The sequence below is a fragment of the Bolinopsis microptera genome, chromosome 3 (assembly GCF_026151205.1).
Source record: "Bolinopsis microptera isolate Bmic1 chromosome 3, MBARI_Bmic_1.0, whole genome shotgun sequence".
Taxonomy (NCBI): Eukaryota; Metazoa; Ctenophora; class Tentaculata; order Lobata; family Bolinopsidae; genus Bolinopsis; species Bolinopsis microptera.
In genome coordinates, this window is record NC_087074.1 from 12,638,352 (window position 1) to 12,662,159 (window position 23,808).

General features: G+C 39.5%; 4 protein-coding genes across 4 annotated transcripts in view; all 4 read right to left on the bottom strand.

The window, feature by feature from the left end:
• Positions 1-35: 35 nt before the first annotated feature.
• LOC134813619 (uncharacterized) overlaps positions 36-23,808 on the bottom strand; it is a 48,219-nt gene continuing 24,446 nt past the window's right edge. The window contains exons 2-8 of the mRNA XM_063821496.1: positions 3,073-3,166; positions 2,764-2,902; positions 2,006-2,473; positions 1,566-1,823; positions 1,099-1,299; positions 713-970; positions 36-349 (exon numbers count right to left, since the gene is read on the bottom strand). Of these exons, the coding sequence (XP_063677566.1) occupies positions 178-349; positions 713-970; positions 1,099-1,299; positions 1,566-1,823; positions 2,006-2,473; positions 2,764-2,902; positions 3,073-3,115 (1,539 nt within the window). The 5' untranslated portion in view covers positions 3,116-3,166 and the 3' untranslated portion in view covers positions 36-177. The remainder of the gene's footprint in view (positions 350-712; positions 971-1,098; positions 1,300-1,565; positions 1,824-2,005; positions 2,474-2,763; positions 2,903-3,072; positions 3,167-23,808) is intronic.
• LOC134813537 (uncharacterized) lies at positions 7,415-9,042 on the bottom strand. The gene is made up of 3 exons (XM_063821355.1): positions 8,979-9,042; positions 8,776-8,869; positions 7,415-8,564 (listed from the first exon to the last, which is right to left on the bottom strand). The coding sequence occupies exons 1-3, from the start codon at positions 9,019-9,021 to the stop codon at positions 7,670-7,672; spliced, it is 1,032 nt and encodes a 343-aa protein (XP_063677425.1). The 5' UTR covers positions 9,022-9,042; the 3' UTR covers positions 7,415-7,669.
• LOC134813621 (equilibrative nucleoside transporter 3-like) lies at positions 11,349-13,426 on the bottom strand. The gene is made up of 2 exons (XM_063821499.1): positions 13,392-13,426; positions 11,349-13,121 (listed from the first exon to the last, which is right to left on the bottom strand). Exon 2 carries the CDS (start codon positions 13,118-13,120, stop codon positions 11,858-11,860), a length of 1,263 nt encoding a protein of 420 aa, XP_063677569.1. The 5' UTR covers position 13,121; positions 13,392-13,426; the 3' UTR covers positions 11,349-11,857.
• Positions 18,335-19,570, bottom strand: LOC134813198 (equilibrative nucleoside transporter 3-like). The gene has a single exon (XM_063820886.1). The coding sequence runs from the start codon at positions 19,568-19,570 to the stop codon at positions 18,335-18,337; it is 1,236 nt and encodes a 411-aa protein (XP_063676956.1).

Genomic DNA, 23,808 nt, shown 5'->3' on the forward strand with positions numbered 1-23,808 from the left:
TCGAGACTATCATTGCAACGTTACATAATAGTATAATGCTACCTCACAATCTCTGATATCACTCACTCGATTGTATCTAAATACAAAATGTTGATAAAAACATTGAAATCGTAAAACGTGTTCAACAAACATGCTGACATTACTATCACATCAGGACCATGTCATGCTAAAGTGTTCTCACAAGAGGGCTAGGATAAGAGGCAGGAAGATGGCTGTGAAGGCAGCAACAAAAGCTCTGTTGCACTGAACATTTCCACATTCCGTGCATGTCATAGCTGCCTTCTCCTCCGCAGTACATCCTCCACATCCGTTGTTTAGGTAATTGGTGCTGGTGGCTTCCCTGCCCGGCCTGAGGTTTGGAACTTTTATAATAGGCTATATTTTGAAGAAATGTTAAAGTTGGTGACATTTTTTGAAAAGTTATCATTATCTATAACAAAGTTAGATCTGTAATTTCGCAATAGTTTAGCTTTGCGATCCCAGACATTCTTCTATTGTGTGTTGCATCATAAACGTTATGAATTATGATTATAATTTTAATTTGTTACTATAGCAATTATAGTATGATACTATAGTAATAGTATGTTACATATTATAGTAATAATATGTTATTTTTATAACTATGTTGCCATAGTAATAATATGTTATTATTATAACTATGTTATAATTATACATTGTGGGAAGATGGTATATATGTTATAATTATACCCACATATTGCACTTTGGTGCAGTATTCTCTCGTCTCTGACAAGTTATCATATCATCTTTGGTTTTAAACTTTTTTTCCTTCTCTTTGTATTCATAATCGTAGCACTTATAATCCGGTTTAATCGTTATAATTTCCTTGTTGCATGGCTCATCTGTGTTTCCAAAGCACTCCTGACACGTCGTGTTCAATTTGTCAGGCGTGCAGCCTCCACACCCGTAGCTAAGCTCTCCAGCAAACCCAGAGTATTGCACAAACTTGGTCCTGACAGGGCAGGTTTGGGTTAATTTAAATATAATTATAGAAATGTTTGTTTGTTTATATAGAAACAGGCCAGGTCAAGATATCACGATTCACAAGGAAATGTGTTAGATAAAATGAATAAATTTTACTGGTGGCACTTGACTGGCACGCCATCATCCCCAGATTTGGGACATGTTTGACCCTCTGTGTTCGTTCCATCTCCCTGTAAACACAATATAGGCACCGGATCTATCTGTTGACAGTGTTCAGCCTGTACACCACTAACTGTGCATCCTCCACAGCGGGTGTTGTCCAAAAACTGTACTTTTTTACCATCGTTAGCAACTGGCCTGGAAATACAAATGTAGTAAAGGTGGTCCATCTTAAATTAAAATGGTGGGATATTTTAAAAAATCCTAGCAAGATAGATTGAGGAAAAGAAAAAACATAATTAGGTAAATTATGTGCATTCTTTATACTGCACTTTTTCCGCCTTGAAATTGGTGAAAAACGTAGGCATGCAACCTGCAATCCGAAGATGATCACAGCCCTTGTATCAATGATAACGTGCAATATTATAGCTAATACTAAGATTTGAAATTGTAAGATTAGTAACTTGTTGCACAGCATGGGGGTTGTTTTTAGTCTCCTGCAAGTGACTGTTCCCTCTGTTTCCTCCATGTTCTTTTTAATGTAACTTTTGCTGTCTTGATCGAATTTGTACTCATTACACCTGAAATCTCTTCCCACGGTGGTTATCTTGGTGTTACACGCTGTGACATCATTCCCGTCACATTCCTCACATGTGTTAGTGTCACAGTCTCCACAGCTGTAGGTTCCGTCTGCGAAACCTTCATACTCTAGAAACTTCGGCCTGCGAGCGTTTTTGATCAAAAGTTGCTCTGATATTTATATTGATATTTATATATAAACATAAATTGAACATATCGGTTATTCGAGATAATAGAACCATCAGATGCAGATCTACGTAGATGGTTGACAGTCTACTCTCAAATTTCAATAAAGTAACAATTCTAACATTTGTATGTCACGTACTTGCTACACACAGTGGGTGGTGCTTGAGACTTTTCGGGTATACAAATTCTACCCAACCCATCAGAACCGTCCCCCTGGACACACTTGACAGGTGTTCTGTTGCACACATCTCTATCCTCGCATTCCGCACATACCCTTGCTGCTTTGTCCGAGTACCTACATCCCCCACACCCCTTTTTCTTGACTTCGTAATCTTCGTCTGCAAAATCTCCGGGCATGTTGCACTTAATTAGAGTTCCCTCCAGTCTTTTGCAGATTGTTAAATCCTCTTTCATTATGAACTTTTTGTCTGTTAAATTATACTCGTAACTATGGCACTTGAAGTCATCATCAGTATCCTTCTTCACATTGCAGGCTGTCTCCGTTTCTCCTAAACAGCTCTCACATGTATCTTCTGTATCGTCTGCACAAGGTCCACAAGCGTAGTCTACCCCTTCTGACATACCTGTGTACTCTACATACCTTGGCCTGCAAGTCAGAATGAGATTCACGAATCAGGATTCAGGATTACATAGACCACGTGTATCTTACCCCTCCCCCCTCAGTCCTCACCTTATGATACTACTGTTACAGCCGTAAACCATAACTAATCTATTGAATACCTCAAAAGTCGAAGTGTCGCTGTTTGAAACTTAAATTCTTGTCACGTCGAGAATATAACTGTAATTTAAATACTTTGAAATGGATATTAAAGTATTAAAACGATTAAAGCTAGGGTATTATATAAAATATTTGTAATAATAACAATTTGTACTTACTGGCTGCACTTGGTTGCTGCATCGTCCCCTTCACAGACCTTTGCTTCCATATCACTCCCATCACCCTGTACACACTTTATAGGCACAGCAACTTCCTCGTCACTGCCACTGGACTCACCATCACCCTCACCACCAACCACTGAGGCAATATTGTAGATGGAGGAGAGTTGGATCATAATTCAGATGTAAGTACATGAGATGTTTTAATACTTTGAATTCTATCTAATACATTTTGCTATTAATTGTAAACCTTTTGAAATGTCTACAATTGTAAACCTTTTGAAATAGAAGATAAAATGAACAATTTACCTGACACATACATCAAGCAAAGTGCAAGTACCGTCGCCTTCATTGCACAGCAAGAAACTAAACGTACTGGAGCTCCGAGCTACATCAAATGCTACTGTTGGAAAATAAGACTATTAAAATTCACCTTCGAGTGTACTTATAATTAGTCTCCAGAATGAACTAGTCTAGTCTCGGAACCTGTAGACTCGGAGGTCGAGTATTATATCAATGTACAGATAATTATTGTATAGAGTATAGTTTCAACTAGTGGATAATATAATGGTGATTGGTAGCTTCCACGTTCGTGTGGAGACAGGAAGACACAATACAAATTATTTGCAGCTTAAAGAGAAACAACTACAAAATATCAACTACAGATATCAATATGCCAGTTGCAACACTGCACTCCAAACAAACATACAGTAAAACATTAATGTTAGCCTTGTTAGGACTCTGTGAACAGGATGTATACATCACTACGCTATAATAATGTGATCCCACTCCTTCGTCGTAACAGGTGTTCCTATAGTAAGAAATCACAAACTGAAAGAACAACTAAAACGTTTCACACAAAACAGCTTCACTTAAACAGCTGGAGAGACTATAATATGAGCACAGTCGAAATGTGTAATTTAGTGCACAAAATCTAACAACAGAAATTAACTCGAGTACAAAAATAATCGCACTGACCACGTACGACTTGCGCAACATTAAAATATACAAAAGATTATCTCCCCACCGTTAGTTAATCTATGCCTTTTTCTGTACCTAAGTTGACAAGATAGTCCTGGACAATGGCAAAATTATCAAAATTAGCATGATTTCATGCAGCCTCCACTATGCATATGTAAAGCCTCGATGTTTGGGATTTATCTAACAATTTAAAGACATCAGTTTGAATGTTAATCTAAAAAACAAGTACCAAAGCTGAAAACGATCTATGATTTTTTAGTGGAGCGAGAGTCGAGACTCTAACTAGCACAATACCACGCTTCAGTATAGTTCCAACTTCTAAATTTTATTATATAGCACTGTATCAGTATTATATATAATGCATTAAATCCATATTATCATTATAAAATTATTATAAAAATAACTTTAAAAGGTGCAGCAAATAAGATAAAGGGACTGTTAGTAGTACACCTTACTATATTACATCTGTGTACACTTTGCTAATACTATACTACATTATAGTATTCTCAAGTGTACAAAAATGATATAGATGTTGAATATAACCGCCATGATCAGAACATAAAATGTAGAACCATCAAAAGCTCCTGCTTAAAAACAAACGTATCTTTCGTATTACTTATATGTTTTAAATTATCCCCCTACAGAACCATTAATGTACTTTTATTTTCTTCTGCGTATACTGTATAGGGAAAATAGTTATCATGAAAGCATGGTAAGTACCAACTCTAGGAGGCAAATGTGCACTGTTGCCCCCCCCCCCCCCCCGCTTAGTACAGCCTCGTGTTGTACTAGATTACAGTAGGAAGGAGCAATACATTCAACATCGTTTAAGAAAGGGAAGTGTGGCACTTTAACAATAGCACGACCTCTTAATGTCCCACTCTGAGACTCGGTACCTTTATCTAGAGATCTAGTACACAGAGGTGCATTATGTACATTTAGGGGCTGGTTTATCAATATTGAACAGCATTCGACTGAGTTCATTGTGAAACGGTCCAACTTGTACAGACAGTGAGTGCTATATAGTATATAGTATATATATATATGACAACATAGTGCGGTAATTGCACTATGTTGTATTGAGTTTCACAAATCATTATTAACTTAATTGTGGGTATTATAGGTTTTTAAAATTATCATGTACTTGCACTAAAAAACACACCAATTCACAGGTTCCTATAAGTCTAGATCACTGACTAGTAGCTCAGTATGTCTGATGCAGTGTCCCATGATTTGTAGACCCCAGCCGCGCCCCTGATCTCAGTGCATATTATAATATGACGTAATATATATTATACCTACATAATATAATATATAAAATGTATATCATTATATACATTTTATAGTCTGAATTAAACAGTTGTTGGCGCGCGGCGCTGAACTGACCAAGTACATTGTTAATTTCACCATGCACGTATCCCGCAAGGGACTAATTGATAGCTCATATGATTATTATTTTGAGTTAGTATTACTATTTTGCACCGATCCGTGTCAGGTTGCATAAACAATAAACATATAATATGGTTACATAGAAATATGCACGATTTTCAAATTCATTATGGAATTATATTAACTGGGCGGCGCTCGGCCTGTCAGTCCGCAACCATATTAAAGTATTTTAAAGTATATATCCCCGGGTCAAAATTAAAAAAAAAACCTACATTTTAATATACTTTAATATGGTTGCTCCCCCCCCCCCCCCCCCCCCCCCCCCAATATTGGACCCTAGTATGTACTTAGATATTATATAATAAAACGCATAATGCTGTATTTATCGTATTATTCACGAGGTTACTACAATGGAAGTGTTCACAAGGCAATTCTTTTCGATTTAGTGCTATAATAGCTACCGGAACACAAATACAAATTATAAGCGAACATTAGTGGAAGGTGAGAGTGCAGAATACACTCTACTTCCAGAGAGAGAGAGAGAGAGAGAGAGAGAGAGAGCTTGAGGGCACCTGGTGAACATATAATAGATTTCAAATTTTAACTTTAGATGTTAACAGCTAGGCTATTATAACTTTAAATTATAGCTTTAGTTTTTATAGCTTTGATTTCGAGGTAGCCGGTTGACCAGCAAACTAGGGCCTGTGGCCGAACTTTTGAGGGAGTCTCGGACCGGGTGCCCATATTTGGTTCAATATTGGCTCATACTCATATTCATACCAAGCCTATTTTTGGATGAGACTAGACTTGTACCTACTAGTCTCCTGAGCACGTATTTACACAGTTTAAGTGTTAAAGTTTGATCAAAATTGGACAAAACCTGGCTGAGTTATGAGGAACAATTTAACTATAATTGGGCATAATTGGGCATATGCATCAATATCGATAAATTTCAGTCCATAAATTGGTAAAATGTCAATATTTTTGGAGAAGACAAACTTCATATGAAAGGTAGTGTTAATTAACTCCATCCCTACAGTGCATGAGCACAAGGATTATAATATCTATTTTCCACTTACCTTCTATTTTCCAATACTCTTTGACCTTCCATTTTCACTCCTTCAGCTTTTCAACCCTTTTCAATTTCTCCTCCTCCACCGGTTACTCTTTAACTTTATCCAATGGTTTTATTTTCTCACCAGGGTTCTTTTTATCTTGAACACCATCCAACATTCTCTCTCTCCTCTACAAAATACTAGTTCTTGGTCGAGCTATAATCAACAATAATAGCCTCCCCCTAACAATAATAGCCCCCCCGGCCCCCCCCCAACAATAATAGCCCCCCCCCCCCCCCCCCTAACAATAACAGACTCCCCCTAACAATAATAGCCTCCCCCCCTAACAATAACAGCCCCCCCCCCCAACAATAATAGCCCCCCCCCCCCCCCTAACAATAATAGCTCCCCCCCCCCCCCTAACAATAACAGCCTCCCCCCTAACAATAATAGCCTCCCCCCTAACAATAATAGCCCCCCCAACAATAATAGCCCTCCCCCTCTAACAATAATAGCCTCCCCCCTAACAATAATAACCCCTCCTTTTGTTGCAAAAGAAATGGGAGGGATGCATTAAATAGCAGACCAGGGAAAACGTAGCCAAGCAACGGTAGAACCAGTAGGTATGCAGGTATGCACTATGCAACTTATAGGTATGCAGATTGCAGCCCTATACACAAGAAGATTATGATTTAATCACTTATCACACTATCATCTTTTTAGATCATGAATATGATGTTGCCACATTGAAACGTTGAATAATTCCTTTCCTGATAAGAGCCTTTTCCTTGTCGCATCAAACGGGATCAATAGAAATTTACCCAAGAAAACACTTATCACTGGGCACAATGTTTGTACATTGGCAGAACCAGTAGCTTGTCCTCACAACTATATGCGCGGAGTGTTGACTTTACTAATTCAATATCCTTTGCATTGGTAAAGAACAATTGTGCCGGATCTAAATAAACCATGGTATAAGGTTTTACTTGCCAAAAGGGGAACGGTCGGTACAATTATTCATTTTGCTTCATTATTCCTCCACCTGTTTCTTAAAACAGTCTAGTAGGGCCTAATGTGAAAATTGAATCCTTCTTACAGCTATACATCTAAAAATTTGAGACTAGATGCCGCGACTGTGCGTCGTTTTCATGTGTTTGAAAATTTCGAATGGTCTTCCATACTTTAAATTAAATTTGCACTACAAAAGAAATAGACAGTCACTGATTCAGCTATATACAGAATAATAAAATTATATAGTCATTTGACAGTGGCACAGTCTGAAATACCAAGTCTCCAAACTAAGTGAGTCTAAAGCTACAACAAATCATACAAGAATTTCATAAGAATATCACAATAACAATTAATTCATAAGTACTAACGAGTTCATACTTAATAGCAAGACTCTATCACGACCTATTTTCCAAGTGTCGTTCAAGTTCATTTCAAGTTCATTTCAAGGTACTCAATAGTTAAATAGTATCCTACAGGAGGTTGTAGAGAGTAGCCAGGAGGGGGACGATGAAGGCAGTGATGGTGAAGGCATTGCTGCACTCAGCTTTGTCACATTCTGCACATTTAGTGGCTTTCTTGTCGGCGTCAGTGCAAGGTCCGCATCCTGCATTCTGCATTACGTAGGTTTTATCAGCAGATTTTCCTGGCATATTACATTTGACAGCAGTATCCTTCATTCTCTTGCACGTGCCAGCAGTCGACTTCATAGTCCACTTATCTTCCTTCAGCTCGTAGTCATAGCACTTGAAGTCCGTGTCAGTCGCCTTAATCACGTTGCAAGCAGCGTCTGCTTTTCCAACGCAGTCTTCACATTTGGCAGCGTCATTAGCACCACAAGGCCCACATCCGTAGGTCTGGCCGGCTGCTAATCCGGTGTATTCAGTGAACTTTGGTTGATGACATTTGGTGGGCACTGCTTCGCCAGAATTTGTTGTGCACACTGTAGCATCCTTACTACCATCTCCCTGGATACACTTTATCGCGGGGGTTGCTGGCTTGTTGCACTCAGCTGTCTCGCACTCTTCACACTTCTTCGCTGTCTTGTCCGCAGCACTGCATGGACCACATCCCTTGTTCACCATCGTGTAAGTTTTGTCGGAAGATGGTCCTGGCATGTTGCACATGATAGTAGTGGCTGTGAGTCTTTGGCAGGTGGTTGGTTCTTTCTTGGGTGTGAGCTTAGTTGCATCTTTCAGCAGTTCATAGTCGTGACACTTGAACTCTAATTCTGTTTCTTTCTTTATGTTGCAGGCAGCATCATCTTTTCCAACGCAGTCTTCACAAGTGGCGACATTTTTAGCGTCACAAGGCCCACAACCATAAGTCACACCTGCAGACATCCCTGTGTACTCAACAAACTTAGGCCTGGGAGAAAAATTGTAAAAGTAGGCTAGACAAAATACAAAGGCACTTTATCGGTCCTACTATCATTTAAATGATTGTTTTAATATTAACGTTAACCTTATGATCCCCCCCCCCCCCCCCGCCGATAATCGATATTAACCACAATTTCAATATTAACCACAATTTCAATGCTTTGACATTTCTGTCCGAATAAAGTTTAAAATTCACTTACTGGAAGCATTTATTTTCGGCACCATCACAAACTTTAGCAGTCTGATCAACCCCGTCACCCTGTACACACTTGATAGCAGCATCACTCTGGCGAACTGAAGTGTATGATACTGCATAATCTGTATATGAGCTATTTTGATTGAAATTCAGATCATATACTGGGTATTATTGGAAATATTATTAGAATTTAAATTCATTTCTTACCTGCTACGAAGACCAAGCAAAGCGCCAAGACTGCAACCTTCATTTTTATTCTGAATGTTCTTAACTAAATAGAATAAACGAATTTTAAACTGAACTCGAATAGAGAAATGAAAATTAATCTTTCTTTTAACGGGGTCTTGGTTAGCCATATTTCAATTTTTGAAAATCTGCAAATAGATGATTCACTATAAAGCTATAAGGCATTAAGAAACAAATTGTAATGTCACCAAATGTCCACACACTCGGTACCAATTTTAAATTCCCCCGGATTTGTTATTTTCCATTTATATAGCATTAGATAAACTTTATAGCCAAACTGTAAAACTTCTTAGATGGAAACCAACACCAAGACAAACAACTGAAAGCAACAATACTGGTTTATCTATGTGCTCTGCGGCCACACGTGCACTGATGCACGCACGTGACAGTGCGCTTGGCAACAAAGAGAACACCACGTGTGGCAAAGTGAAACCGATCCGGTTTACTTTCTATATTAGCTAATAGAGAGAAGTTTTACAATACGTGTGCTGGAACGTTATGTAATTATAGGATAGCGTACACTGCCACCACTTGTAAATAGTAGCGCTCTCGATCGAATCCCGGACTATGAGGAAGACATTATGTGTCACGTGGTAAGTTCCTGGAATATCACGTGGTAGGTAAAGTACAAGTCATCTTTAACGTGAGCTAGGCTCGCTGGAGGAGTTGTGGGATGATGACGTATGTGATGTTATTTTTAGGGGTTTGAAACACATAATATAACAAAGGATGTTTATTCAAAGATGTTATTTATAAATAACAGCGAAATTTCTTGAACTAACTAAAAAACTAAGTCAAGTTCTTGCAACTGTAAAACTGGAACCATTTATTTCTGATAAGGTGACAAGTTGTGATAGTGTCACCAGGAAGCGTGTAACGGTCTCACTGTAATACTAGGTGTTACTTCACTATGTTTTAATCTGTAGGATTTGTAGGATATGTAGGATGTGTAGGATATGTAGGATATGTAGGATGTGTAGGATATGTAGGATATGTAGGATATGTAGGATGGTATGTACTACATACATTCTAAGTAGGATAAAAAGTGGATTATAAAGTTTGACCTCTCGCTCCTTTCCCACGCGCTTGAAATTAGCAAATTAATTGTCTTGTGCTTTATGCTAAACACTTTCGGTTCCATAATTAAAAGGTTTAAAGCATACAATAACATTATCACCTTAACATCGTTAATGTTCCGTTTATGTAAGAATGAAACGCACGTGTTGTACTATTTGAGGAAGCACCGCTCAACTTCCTCCGAATGCGTGCGTCTAAGGCCGGAGGGGGGGGGGGGGGCCGGGGGGGGTCCAAAGTCGATCAACATTTTTGTTGATGTGATAGAGCTCCTGGAGACGAACAAGTAGAAGAAAAGGATAAAACCAGACCTTGTACTCCGAGATATCGCGCGAACTTTGAGATCTGTAAATTAATAGCAAAAACCTGGAACTACAGGGTGGCCCAAAAGTAACTACCCACACGCAACCCTTTAATAACTCAAGTTATTCGTGTCAGAATTTACAAAAATAGCAGAGAATATAGATATGAGTCAAACTTAGAATTCCTGAAAGTTTCGCTATATTTCAATGATTACAGAGGGTGTGGCACGCCACTCCCTCTTTTTCACTATTGTCGCCATAAAGTGAGAACGCTTTGAGCTAGGAACTCCAAAGTTTATAGACACATTTAATTTGGTTTGATAATTCAAGTGATTTCCCAAAATTTCAAATTGATTGTTTACAACTCAGCCGAGTTATGATCATTTTAAGCTCTGGTGGATACTTGATCCCGACACCTAATCAGTGCTCTCCTCACTCAATCAACGGTCTAATTGGTTCTATACTGCTTATAGGGCAGCAACTGAAGTGATATAACGCGAATTTCTTTGATTTTAAGGAAAGTCACTATCAGTATTCACTCAAAGTCAAAGTGATCAGATCGTCATCCCCAACATGTTTGGTACCGCCTAATGAAGCTCATTGTTGCACGTTAGCGAATAGCTTCCGATGAGATCACTGATTGGGTGACGAAATCACTGATTTAGTGCAGAGATCACGTATCTGTATGATCTTAAAAGGGTCGTAACTCGGCTAAATTGTGTTCAATCAACTTGAAATTTTGGGAAATCACTTTATGACGACAATACTAATAGCTTAAAAAGACAGTGGAGTGCTACCAGCCACACCCTCTGTAATCAATGAAATTTAGCGAAACTTTCAGAAATTCTAAGTTTGACCCATATCTACATTCTCTGAAATTTTTTGAAATTTTGACACGAATAACGTGAGTTATTAACTTTAAGCGTGTTGGTAGTTACATTTGGGCTTTGACTTAAGTTCAGAATTCCAGTCACTTCCTTATCTTGAGGTTTGGTACAGTAGTTCCTTAGACAATTATCTAAAAAAGTGGTGTAGCGATTTTTTTCTATTCGACTCGGTTCTAAAATTATGAGATTAACCATTTCAAAAAGTTGCTAAATTCACACGTTTTGACAAAGGACAAATAATACCCCATCATTAATCTCATAAGCAAAATATCATTAGAAAAATCTTATATTAAATTACAAATCATACACTCTCCAGATATTGAATAATATGTGACGTCCAAAGTGTATAATATTTATTTGACGTGAAGACACGAGCATGTTCGATATGAAATAAATTTCTGCCTGCAATTATACTTTATTAGTATTATATGTCATTTTAGTCTCTAATATCGGATGTCAAATTCTTAATTGATTTATAACATTATTGGTACTATTGCGGCCAGTTTATGTCACGCATTTCTTTCTTCTGCTGGGTCAATTATGATTCGTCTCCAATGTCCACTGTATTACATCAGGGTTAAATCTTCAAAATATCGAGGAAGGGAAAGACAAGAACACTGCCAATAACAAGTCCCAAAGCGCAGGAGAATGCCCCATACGTTCCCGCCAGGGATTTAGCACTTTTAGTCTCCACCTCTTGGGGACCATACGCTGCTGAGAGTGAAAGAAGATGTCCGTTAGTCCAGGACATGAGGAGGTTGAAAATAGCGGGCCACACATCCGACTTGAACCAGACTGTGAGAGAGCGAGGTTGAAGGTTACACATGTAGAGAAGTGGGATGAAGACAATACGGCAGATGGAGAGGGGGAGGAGGAGGCGCTTGGTGGGGTAGGGCAGGAGACTTGAGGTTACTCTGCCTAGGACATCTCCTATGCTGAATATCAAGAAGATCATGACTGGGGAGAAGTAGGTGGTTGTCCAGCGACTTGTTGTGTCGGTACTGGTGGATCTCAATGCAGAGAGGGCAGCAGGGAAACACGCTAGAGTTATCAACAGTGTTATCAGGGATGAGATGCAGAACTTCCAGATCTTCATGAAGACTTGAAAGGCAGATAAGTCAGAAGCATCAGCCCCTGCTTGGTCCTCTATCTTCTCTTCTTTTCGCATCGTGTTGTTCCTCACAAAACTCATCCTGCTGAAGAGAAGGTATGCAACTAAAGACAGTGCGAGGGATATGGCAGCGATGAGAAAGTAGTAGAACCCTGCTTGTACTGGATCAGCACCTGGTATTGAGAGAGTGATGATGCTGAGGAGTGTTGCAAACAGTCCGGCAGCACCCTGACCCAAGAAGAAGCCTTGCACTGCTGTTGGTGTTAACATGGACGCAACTGCCATCATCCCGGAGATGTAAGCTGCTGACACAGCACACGCTACACAGAAGATAACGTTAGAGATGTAAAAGAAGGACATGGGCCACGTGACAGTGATCTGTTTGGACATCACAGTCATCACCACAAATATGATCAGAGCTACAATGTTACATGTGATCAGCACAGGCTTTATCGGCACGTATTTCAGTAGCACCATTGAAGAAAGACTGAATGCCACATTAGATCCGATACCACCTATCTGAAAGTAACTGGGGAACCCCGTCTCAATTTGGGTGCTGTTAGTCTCAGAGAACTTGGCAGCAAAATAACCAGTAGCTGTGATGACCATGTTCCAAGGGAGCAGAGATGAGAGTCCGAATAGAACCATGGAGAAGTAGACCGTCCATTTTGTACGTGGGGTGATGTATTGTTCTACGTTCTTACCCAGCAGAGATTCTGTCTCACTCATCCTGAATGCATGGGTAGTTAATAAGTTAATAAAACTTAAACTTACGATTTCCTACTTGTAAGATTATACAGTTTACCAAATGTATACTCATCGGTAGAAATCGACAGGTGAAAAATTTTGTCGAATCTTACAAATAGGATTTATTCAAGTTAGTCAGAAGTCATTCAGCTCAGGCCTGACGGCCATGGACCATAACATCTTATCCAACATTTACAGAAATTCTATAAATTTTAGATAAGCCAACTATTTCTAAAAAAATAAATATACGAACCATACTCTGCTGTTTCTACCATTGCTTCGACGTCTCATTCTATGGATATATTTCTACTAGGAACCGTCCACATATTACAGAAGCCAGATTTTAGCCATTGGCATTTCAACCCCCTCCCTCACCTCCGTGAGCCATTTTCAACATAACTATGTTATGGAAATTAAACTTGCATAAGTATTCCTAAACCCCCTCTACTACTCCCCCGAAACCCCCTCTACTACTCCCCCTAAACCCCCTCTACTACTCCCCCTAAACCCCCTCTACTACTCCCCCTAAACCCCCTCTACTACTCCCCCTAAACCCCCTCTACTACTCCCCCTAAACCCCCTCTACTACTCCCCCTAAACCCCCTCTACTACTCCCCCTAAACCCCCTCTACTACTCCCCCTAAACCCCCTCTACTACTCCCCCTAAACCCCCCTCTACTACTCCCCCTAAACCCCCTCTACTACTCCCCCAGCCCCCGCCCCCCCCCCCGGCTTGCTGACGTATTATGTGAACTGTCTCCTATTATTATCAGGGCGGTTTCAAGTAAAGGAATTAGGTGATGGTTTATGTAATGTTTTGTTTTCACAACCAGTCGCTCTAACACGGTTAGCAACCTTAAATTTGTTTTCGTTTCTTAATCATACAGAGTGGGCCAAAAGTCAGTGGACATACGTTGGCCTTAATAGCTCCGCCGTGTTTTATATTTGAGAGCTATTGCTTTGCAGATGGCATACTGTACTTACTGGTTCGAGGATTCTGTCGACAAAATTTTAAAATTCGAATATTTTAGAACACGCCCATTCAATATTAAAACACCTACGTATATTGATTTCTCTGAACATGCTGAACGGCTAATATTATTAAAAATGACGAAGTTATCAAGCATTTTGTGTATCTCGTTAACAAAATTGACTGGGTGATTATGTGACACCGTGACACGACATCTTAATTGGGCACCCTTAACAATTCTCATAATGTTTAACGGGGTGGTTAACGGGGTCACCTAATCAGTAATCACGTGATTAGGTAAACCAATCACCTGATCACACGTAATGAATAAACTCGTTATGCTTCATTATATATCGGTCATCTGAGAAGCTACAGTTCTATTTTTTAAGGACAAACGTAATTAGAATGGCCAAACACAATTATTCAATAAAATTTAGCTTGATCCGACTATCCAAACTATCAAATAAATGCAAAAATGAACTCGAATATTTTTCGATTTGACAAATTCCTCGAACCAGTGCCCAGTGGTGGTAGTAAGTCATACCAGAAACTCAGTGACTGAGCTATTAAGGCCAACGAATGTCCAGTGACTTTTGGCCCACCCTGTAATATGAGCGCGATGCAAGCACTTTATTTCATACTGATTAGCATACGTTAACACTACAGTCTATTTCACCATACCTTGAAAATACGAAAAGTATCAAAATTTAGGCAAAACGAACGGTAAGTATTCTGGGAGGATTTCATTAATTCCCATCTAATAATATCGAAAAGTGCAGTGTTACTTTAAAATCTAAACATGACAATATGACTAACAGCCCAGATCAAGAGGTCAACTTAATCTATCACCATTTACCCCGTACAACATACGCAATATAAAAGTATACAGCTGAAACGGTGCACAAATCAGCTAAACTGAGATAATTCCCAAGCGTGGTCCCGTTTATATCAATTTTATCTCTGGTTCTTATCAGTAATCTGAGCAGTGATACTATTTTGTATGAGCTCAGTTTGGCCATTCCAGGTATGCACGTAATTAGGTTGGCTTATCAAACCTGCTAATTGCGTACTATCAGTAAGCTCTCGTTGATGTTCGGGTAACATGTTGATGTTTGTTTAGCACAGATACCACAACGGTCACTGAATAGTGAATACAGCACACATGAAAATATCACATAAGATAAATCAACAGTTCATAAAAAACCAATCTTTAGAACCGTGACACGGTCGGAGGACATGTTTGATGGTATAAAATCAGATTAGTTCGAAATTGGAGGAAACCTAACACTTATCGAGGTTATCAGTTGCAAAGTTCGTAAATTTGATCATTTCTAGTTCTAAGGCAAAATCAAGGAAACTGTGTTATGGGTATGACGTCACTGTTTTGTTTAATCGTCATTAAATGATTACCAAAGAACAAACTTATGATATAATATATTGTGTGATCATGACATTCACAACAATTAAGTGTGCTAACTACCAAATAACCCAACTTAACTATCATGGAAATGATACATCCTGTTAATCACTCGAATTTAGCTTCCTTCATGAGTCATGACAGAGCTTCCATTTATACCGCCACAATTGTTGCGTATTGGTATCCCTAACTCCCACTTTCCACTTACCAGATGTATTAATGTGTGAGGTGTTTGTTATTCTCAGGAACTTCTGACATGAGGCCATGTTACTAGTTTATATTTGACTGCCACTGCACTCACCTATGTACCGACGAATATTTGTTAGCATTAGAGGCTAGATTGGGGACATTGGTGCTATTGGTTAATAACGTTTTAGCTCACATACACATGTGGTATTAACTTATTATGCTGGACATTATCTCCGCTACAATTCACACAAAAACACTTATTAAACTGAACACTCGGTACACAGGTTGCTAACAACAGCTGTTCTATTGTTACACAGTTAGTATAAAGTAGATCTATAGTTGGTGTAGTATATTATCTTGTTCGTTGTGTTTTATTATACCGGGTGTCCCAGGTGACTTTCGTTAATAACTTTCATTTATCCTAACGACTTGGAAGTTTTCAAGTCATGTGGTATGATGCTTCAGAATCTGTGTTTAATCTCCTCCAGGAAGCTGTTTCGTTGCCAGAATGGGCACTGATTAGCTTTATTATTTCAGTGCTTATTGAGTTTCTGCTGCGCACGTTTCGATGTTGAAATTCTGTGCATTGTGCTGAGAATCTGAAACTGAATCCATTCTCAAAATTACAAAGCCCTTAATCATTTAGGAGCTGCGTGACGATCATGTGATCCATCCTGTTAGTGCAACAGTTGCAGTATCTAGCCAGCTCGGCTGATGATACCATTGACTGATAAGGTGCCACGTCAGCAGCTCTGTTAGAGCAACAACAACATGACACACCGAATAAATAGCTCATTGCACGACTCCTGTGACGTATCTTACACGGTGTGAATTGTAAGCTAGGAGAATGAATATATTAATGACCTCTACCAGCAAAAGGTTTCTGCACGCAATAATCACTGAACAGCCCAGGCGATAACGTTAATTGTTACCAAATTATTAGATAATTAAGTACTAAATACAACTAAAGTTGTATTAAAGAGTTAAAGATAAGGTCCTACATCAATATTATGAAATGATAGCCGTACTTATCGCCCAGTATAACCCTCCTGTAGTATGGTGGCTACAGTAAATGATACAACTTATATAAAGTGTTTACCCCTTCAAATTAATTGAAGCCCATGAAGTGTGGCTATAGTTTGATAGTGCCTGCTAAGTATAGGTTACAGTGGTCTCAAGCTGAGGTAGTCTGAGCTGCTATCTAGTGCTTCTGTCTCAGTTTATAATACACTTCCTGACCTTGTCAGTCGTCTGTTGGTGTTCAGAGTTTCTAGTTTCTCACAAACTAGAAACTCAGAGTTTCTAGTTTGTGAGTTTTTTCTGATTATTGATTGCCTCAAGAAGTGATTGTTACCTGTACCTGTACCTGTGATTGTTACCTTACTGGCTCAGGAACTGGAAGTTAATGAAGCGGGTCTGAAGTTCATGCTGATTGATGTATTGTATGTTAAATATAGGGAGGGGAAAGGGCATTTTGAAGAGTGCCTCCCAGCAAATCTCAACGCTGGCAAGCGATATGTATCTATGTATTATGTAATCCCCTCCGATCCGTAATCAGTTTTATAGCTGTTGTGGCAAAAAAAACCATGTTGGTCCGATAGCTCCCCTTCATTGCATGAGTATGCCCTTGGTTTTTTACATTGGTTTTTGATATGTTCCTTCCACGTGAGTTTGCTATCAAGTGTCACTCCTAGAAACTTAGTCGAACTTTTATCTATTATTTATAAATATATCTATTTCTATTCTGTTCACTGTCAGAGGATCTGAGAATTCCCATTTCCTCCTCAAAGTGTGAACATTACGAAATGTGATTGTAGTGTGCTCATCTTCAACCCGTTATCGGTGCACCAGCCTATGATGGCTCCAAGACTTTTCTGCGTCATCTCTATGAGATGATCAGCACCAAAGCCCTTGTTGCCACCTGTGCTGTGGCCAGTCTCTCTAATTTGGCTAAGAGAGCAGTGTCGTCCGCGAACCCTTGCAGATCGCATGGGATCTTGTCTCTGGAGTACGACTGTCAACCACCAGATTCCATAGAAATGGAGACAAGATTCTACCTTACGGGCATCCTTTTCTTATAATAATGGATTTCTTGCATTCCTTTAGTTCCACATTAGTGGTTTTATTACGGAAAATAGACATGATCCAGTTGTTGATTGAGGAGGACTCAAATTTCTGGTTTAGGGCTTTCTCTATAGAATTGAATGCTATATTGTATATTGTCGAATCCTTATTGGATCATCACCCATCAGAGTTTTACTTGCAGAATCGAAATTCAATAAAGGACAAAATAGAAGACGTCATCATAAATCTCATAAGAAAAATCGTATATTAAATTACAAATAAACTCTCCAGATATTGAATAATATGTGACGTCCAAAGTGTCTATTTATTTGACGTAAAGACACGCGCATGCTCGATGTGAAATAAATTTCTGCTTGCAATATATTGCAATAATTATACTTTATTATAATTATATGTCATTTTAGTCTATAATATCGATTGTCAAAGTCTTTATTGATTCATAACATTATGGGGACGGCCAGTTTGCGTCACGAATTTCTTTGTTCTACTGTGTCGGTTATGATTCGTCTCCACTGTCCACTGTTTTACATCAGGGTTAATTCTTCAAAATATAGAGGAAGGGAAAGACAAGAATACTGCCAATAACAAGTCCCAGAGTGCCGGAGAATGCCCTATACGTTCCCGCCAGGGATTGAGCACTTTTAGTCTCCACCTCTTGGGGACCATACACTGCTGAGAGTGAGAGAAGATGTCCGTTAGTCCAGGACATGAGGAGGTTGAAAATAGCGGGCCACAAGTCCGACTTGAACCAGACTGTGAGAGAGCGAGGTTGAAGGTTACACATGTAGAGAAGTGGGATAAAGACGATACGGCAGACGGAGATGGGGAGGATAAGGCGCTTGGTGGGGTAGGGAAGGAGACTTGAGGTTACTCTGCCTAGGACGTCTCCTATGTTGAATATCAGGAAGATCATGACTGGGGAGAAGTAGGTGGTTGTCCAGCGACTTGTTGTGTCGGTACTGGTGGATCTCAATGCAGAGAGGGCAGCAGGGAAACAAGCTAGAGTTATCGACAGCGTTATCAAGGATGAGATGCAGAACTTCCAGATATTCATGAAGACTTGACATGCAGATAAGTCAGCACCGGCTCCTGCTTGGTCCTCTATCTTCTCTTCTTTTCGCATCGTGTTGTACCTCACATAACTCATCCTGCTGAAGAGAAGGTATGCAACTAAAGACAGTGCGAGGGATATGGCAGCGATGAGAAAGTAGTAGAACCCTGCTTGTACTGGATCAGCACCTGGTATTGAGAGAGTGATGATGCTGAGGAGTGTTGCAAACAGTCCGGCAGCACCCTGACCCAAGAAGAAGCCTTGCACTGCTGTTGGTGTTAACATGGACGCAACTGCCATCATCCCGGAGATGTAAGCTGCTGACACAGCACACGCTACACAGAAGATAACGTTAGAGATGTAAAAGAAGGACATGGGCCACGTGACAGTGATCTGTTTGGACATCACAGTCATCACCACAAATATGATCAGAGCTACAATGTTACATGTGATCAGCACAGGCTTTATCGGCACGTATTTCAGAAGTACTATTGAAGAAAGACTGAATACCACATTAGATCCGATACCACCTATCTGAAAGTAACTGGGGAACCCTGTCTCAATTTGGGTGCTGTTAGTCTCAGAGAACTTGGCAGCAAAATAACCAGTAGCTGTGATGACCATGTTCCAAGGGAGCAGAGAGGAGAGTCCGAATAGAACCATGAAGAAGTAGACCGTCCATTTTGTTCGTGGGTTAATGTAGAGTTGTATCTCTGTCATCCTGAATGTATGGGTAGTTAAATGAGTTTCTCTTAAAATGTGAACTTACGATATCCTACCTGTGCTGTGGTAGGAATGAGGTATTTCTATCCCGCTTATAATATGATTAACCAACAACACAAGGAAAGTGGTTAAGGGGGCAGGGGGGGGGTCTTTATGAAATTTCTCTCGAAATTGATTTTATAGTTGTTTCTGATAGGGGGGAGTGATATCTACTAGTTTTTTTTGGTCCCATGGAAAAATTTTGTTCCTAGCCGAAATTATCGCCGGTCAAAGATCAGCGCTCATGTGTAATTGTATTGCGCGAGCTTTAATACTCGAATTCCTAAAAATCATAACTTTTTTCACTAGACTTTGAAAAACCGAGAAAATATTTTCGGCTTATAATGAACAGGGCCATTATAAAATTATAAGGTCCAAGTCATTCTCGATATGTACCTCCCGTTTCCGAGCTCGTGTTGCAAAGGGGAGGCCTGCCTTCCGAGATTGCATTACCAGGGGAAGCCTCGAGGGGTGCTATCGAAAAACCGAACAAATATTTTCGGCTAATAATGATTAGGGTAGCATGAAACGTGGAGAAAAGTGGTTTTCAGAAAAACTGAAAAAATGTGTACTTAGAAAATTTTTGGTCCAAGTCATTCTCGATGAGTGGGTGCGGAGTGCGGACTTTGAAAAACCAAAAAAATATTTTCGGCTAATAATGAACAGGGTAGCATGAAATGTGGAGAAAATTGGTTTTCAGAAAAAATATTTGACAATTTTGTCCCTAAAGTTTTTGGAAACCTAAATAAGAAAGTTGGCCCATTGCCCAGATTTTATGGGGGGGGGGGGGGGGGGGGGGGGGGTGATGGCCCCCCCCCCCTTCCTACACCCCTGTCAAAACCAATTAAAAAACTGCTTGATCAGATACGACAGTTGCGCCCAATCGATATATTGAAATCCCTCCAATCATAATAAAAGTAAACTTTATTCAATAAAAAATCGTACGATCATAACGATGGACGCAAAGCTACGAAGAATTAAGAGTTACCTATCTTTACCCTAGCACAAACTCACAAAGTTAGTTATCGAGGATAATATGCGATTGTTCAGGTATTATATATGCATTCTTCAGAGCGGACTGTAATACAGGGAATACAGCATTCGTCCGAACTTCATTTTTAGATTTTGCACATTTATTTATAATGTAATTTTACTCCCTCCAAACGTCCAAACCGAATGTTAATTCCTACATCATGGGTAGTGGGTGTCTTCCACGAACAGTTTATGGTGTATTAAAAATGACTTAAGTACAAATTTATGTACACCTCTTCGTTTGTCATCCACGAACTGAGTCGTAAGTACGAATTTTTACATCTGAATCTGACATGGCGAATCAGATCACGTCACTCATGATTGGGAACCTGTTAATGGCCTGTTAAGGTGTGGGAAACGGGCGCAACTGTCGGTAGGCCTTTAGAATACACTTGTCCTAAAAAACGGGAGCATTACGTTGAATCAGGTGATTGGGTTGGCACTAGATCCCCACCATGGGAATCGTGCAGAAAGCTTTGAAAAATTTTGATTGAGAATAATTTTCGGTTTAAAAAATTGATAATTTTTTCCCCAAATATTTTTAGAAACTTAAATAAAAAAGTTGGCCCTTTTTGGCCCCTTGCCCCCCCCCCGCTTCCTACAAGTTACAACCCTGAGGGGAAGCCTCGAGTCCAAAATTGTGTATCACCCCCCCCCCCCCCCCCCCCCCTGAATCGGGAACTACTGTGTCGCTTAATTGGAAATAACCAGCGATTAAGTGCGCCTGCATGCTAAAAAGGTAAAATTGTGCCCTGAATCGGGAACTATTGTGCTTTGATACTCAAACCTGCATGACGAAAAGGGACAAAAAGAAACAACTATGTCTCGCACGTGCAATCGCGCTCAAGGAGAGCGATTGCACGTGTGGTAGGATATGCCAATTGCATATCATTTGTACTGCTAGGCCTAAACTGTAAACATCATCGGCCTGGTCGTATAAGCTTACACTTATTGTTTAATTACAAACTATGGCATATAAGGATTAATATCATAATTGATAATGACAAAAGCCCAATAATAAGGATTGATTTAAATTTTCCGGCAAGATCCGGCAAGTTCCGGCAACCTTATATTTGCCCTTCCTAACAACCGGTCGCGGTTCCGGTCCGGCAAAATCCGGCTAACCGGATAATAGATCGATATCCGGCAAAATCCGGTCCGGCAGCCAAAAGCCCATTCCGGTCGGTTCCTAAATCATACTAATTAAGTAAGGAACCAATTTATTCTGGTTCCTCAAATCAGCAATCTGAGCAGTGACATCAATTTTTAAGAACAGTGGGACCACGTCAGGTATAATTTACGTAATTAAGTTGGCTTATCGACCCTGCTAATTGTGGTGGGGGGGGGCAATCCCATGCCCATTTATTCCTCAAATTTCCGTCAAATGGGCATGGTATTTGCTGTTTTAAGCCGTAAAAACAGCTAAAAGTTGAGTTGCGATGAAAATAAACTTCACCATCGTGTTTGCCGTCCTCTTATTAGCAAGTACAACTACATTGAAACTAAATAGAGTTTGGTATCAGAAATATCTAATTTTTGATTTTGACCGGAAAATGATGCCATTTTGCCAATTTATTTCTCAAATTTCCGTCAAATGGTCATGGTATTTGCTGTTTTAAGCCGTAAAAACAGCTAAAACTTGAGTTGCGATGAAAATAAACTTCACCATCGTGTTTGCCGTCCTCTTATTAGCAAGTTCAACTACATTGAAACTAAATAGAGTTTGGTATCAGAAATATCTAATTTTCGATTTTGACCGGAAAATGATGCCATTTTGCCCATTTATTCCTCAAATTTCGGTCAAATGGGATGGGGTTCGATGGGGTCCCCCCCCCCCCCCCCCCGGAAATGGAATAATTTTAATCAGGGAAAATCAAGGAAAATATGTATAACGTTACAGTCATTCACCTGATCATCGACGAAAGTCCTCTGACAGTCATGCAGCAGCCCTGCAGTAGACCTGCTGCAGACAATTATCTCCGATAATTCGTTTACAATTTATAATTCAGTGAAATTCTTTAGAATATTAGTGGTTTTTTGCGTTTTTGCTTGGCCACATTAAAATCTACAATAACAATATCTGAAGCCCTTCGAAATAGTGTATTAGAACTGAGAAATGACTATTTTAAAGTGAATTTCTCTTACAATCCACAAGTAAAACACAGCCAGATGGCACCATTTATCGTAGTTATCACAAATTATGATATGTCTTTTGCAAAGTACAGGCAACCATGTCCTGGTAAAAGCTTTTTGTGGAGTGTGGATACAACATAAACTTTCGCACAGTCTTAACTTACTCATCGGTAAATTAATTAGATTTCATGACGATCATTGTATATTGGGGCTTGCATTTTGTATATTTAGCCTTTCCCTACCAGTATAAATTGTTCTGATAAAATTTATTGTAATAATTCTGTGAAATGGTGGGAAAACGTAAATAACATCCCATTCTCGCTGTAGTCTATTATATGACTCGATTATTTTATCTAGGTATGGATGGTCATTGGTAATTTGATATTTTACGATTCTGACTTCTGAGTCATTCTTCAAATATCGTATGTTTTGTTGTTATTTTGTTATTTGTTCTTTCGGCAATACGATTTTTACCAGTTTGTCACAGCTGATTTGGATCTTAGCCAAATTGGAGACTAATTGGAGACACATTTTTGAGTTCACTGGTCCTTTAAATAACTTGGTACAACATACGTTGATAATGCCAGGCTAAGGTTTTTTTTTTACATATTTGATAGATTTACAGATCTGGCTTGACAAAAATTTTCAGAAAAAATCATGTTCGCGGGAAGCAAAAATCCGATGAGTTTTTTAGGGGGGAGGGGTAGGGGGTTGAGGGGGGTTGGGAAGGGTTGTCACATGACGAGAAATTTTTTGCAAAAATTAAACAATCTTTATTTGTTGAATCTATTATTCACCCCTGTTGCCTAAAGTGGTGGGTCTGCACTTGAGAAGAGTGGGTCTGGCCGCTAGAATGGTGGGTCTGCAATCTAGAAGTGGGTCTGGCAACCAGAATGGTGGGTCTACAATCTAGAAGTGGGTCTGGCAACCATAATGATGGGTCTGTACCCTTTAAGAATGGTCTGACAACCAGAGTGGTGGGTGTGCACTTGACAATAGTGGGTCTGGCAGCTAGAATGGTGGGTATGCAA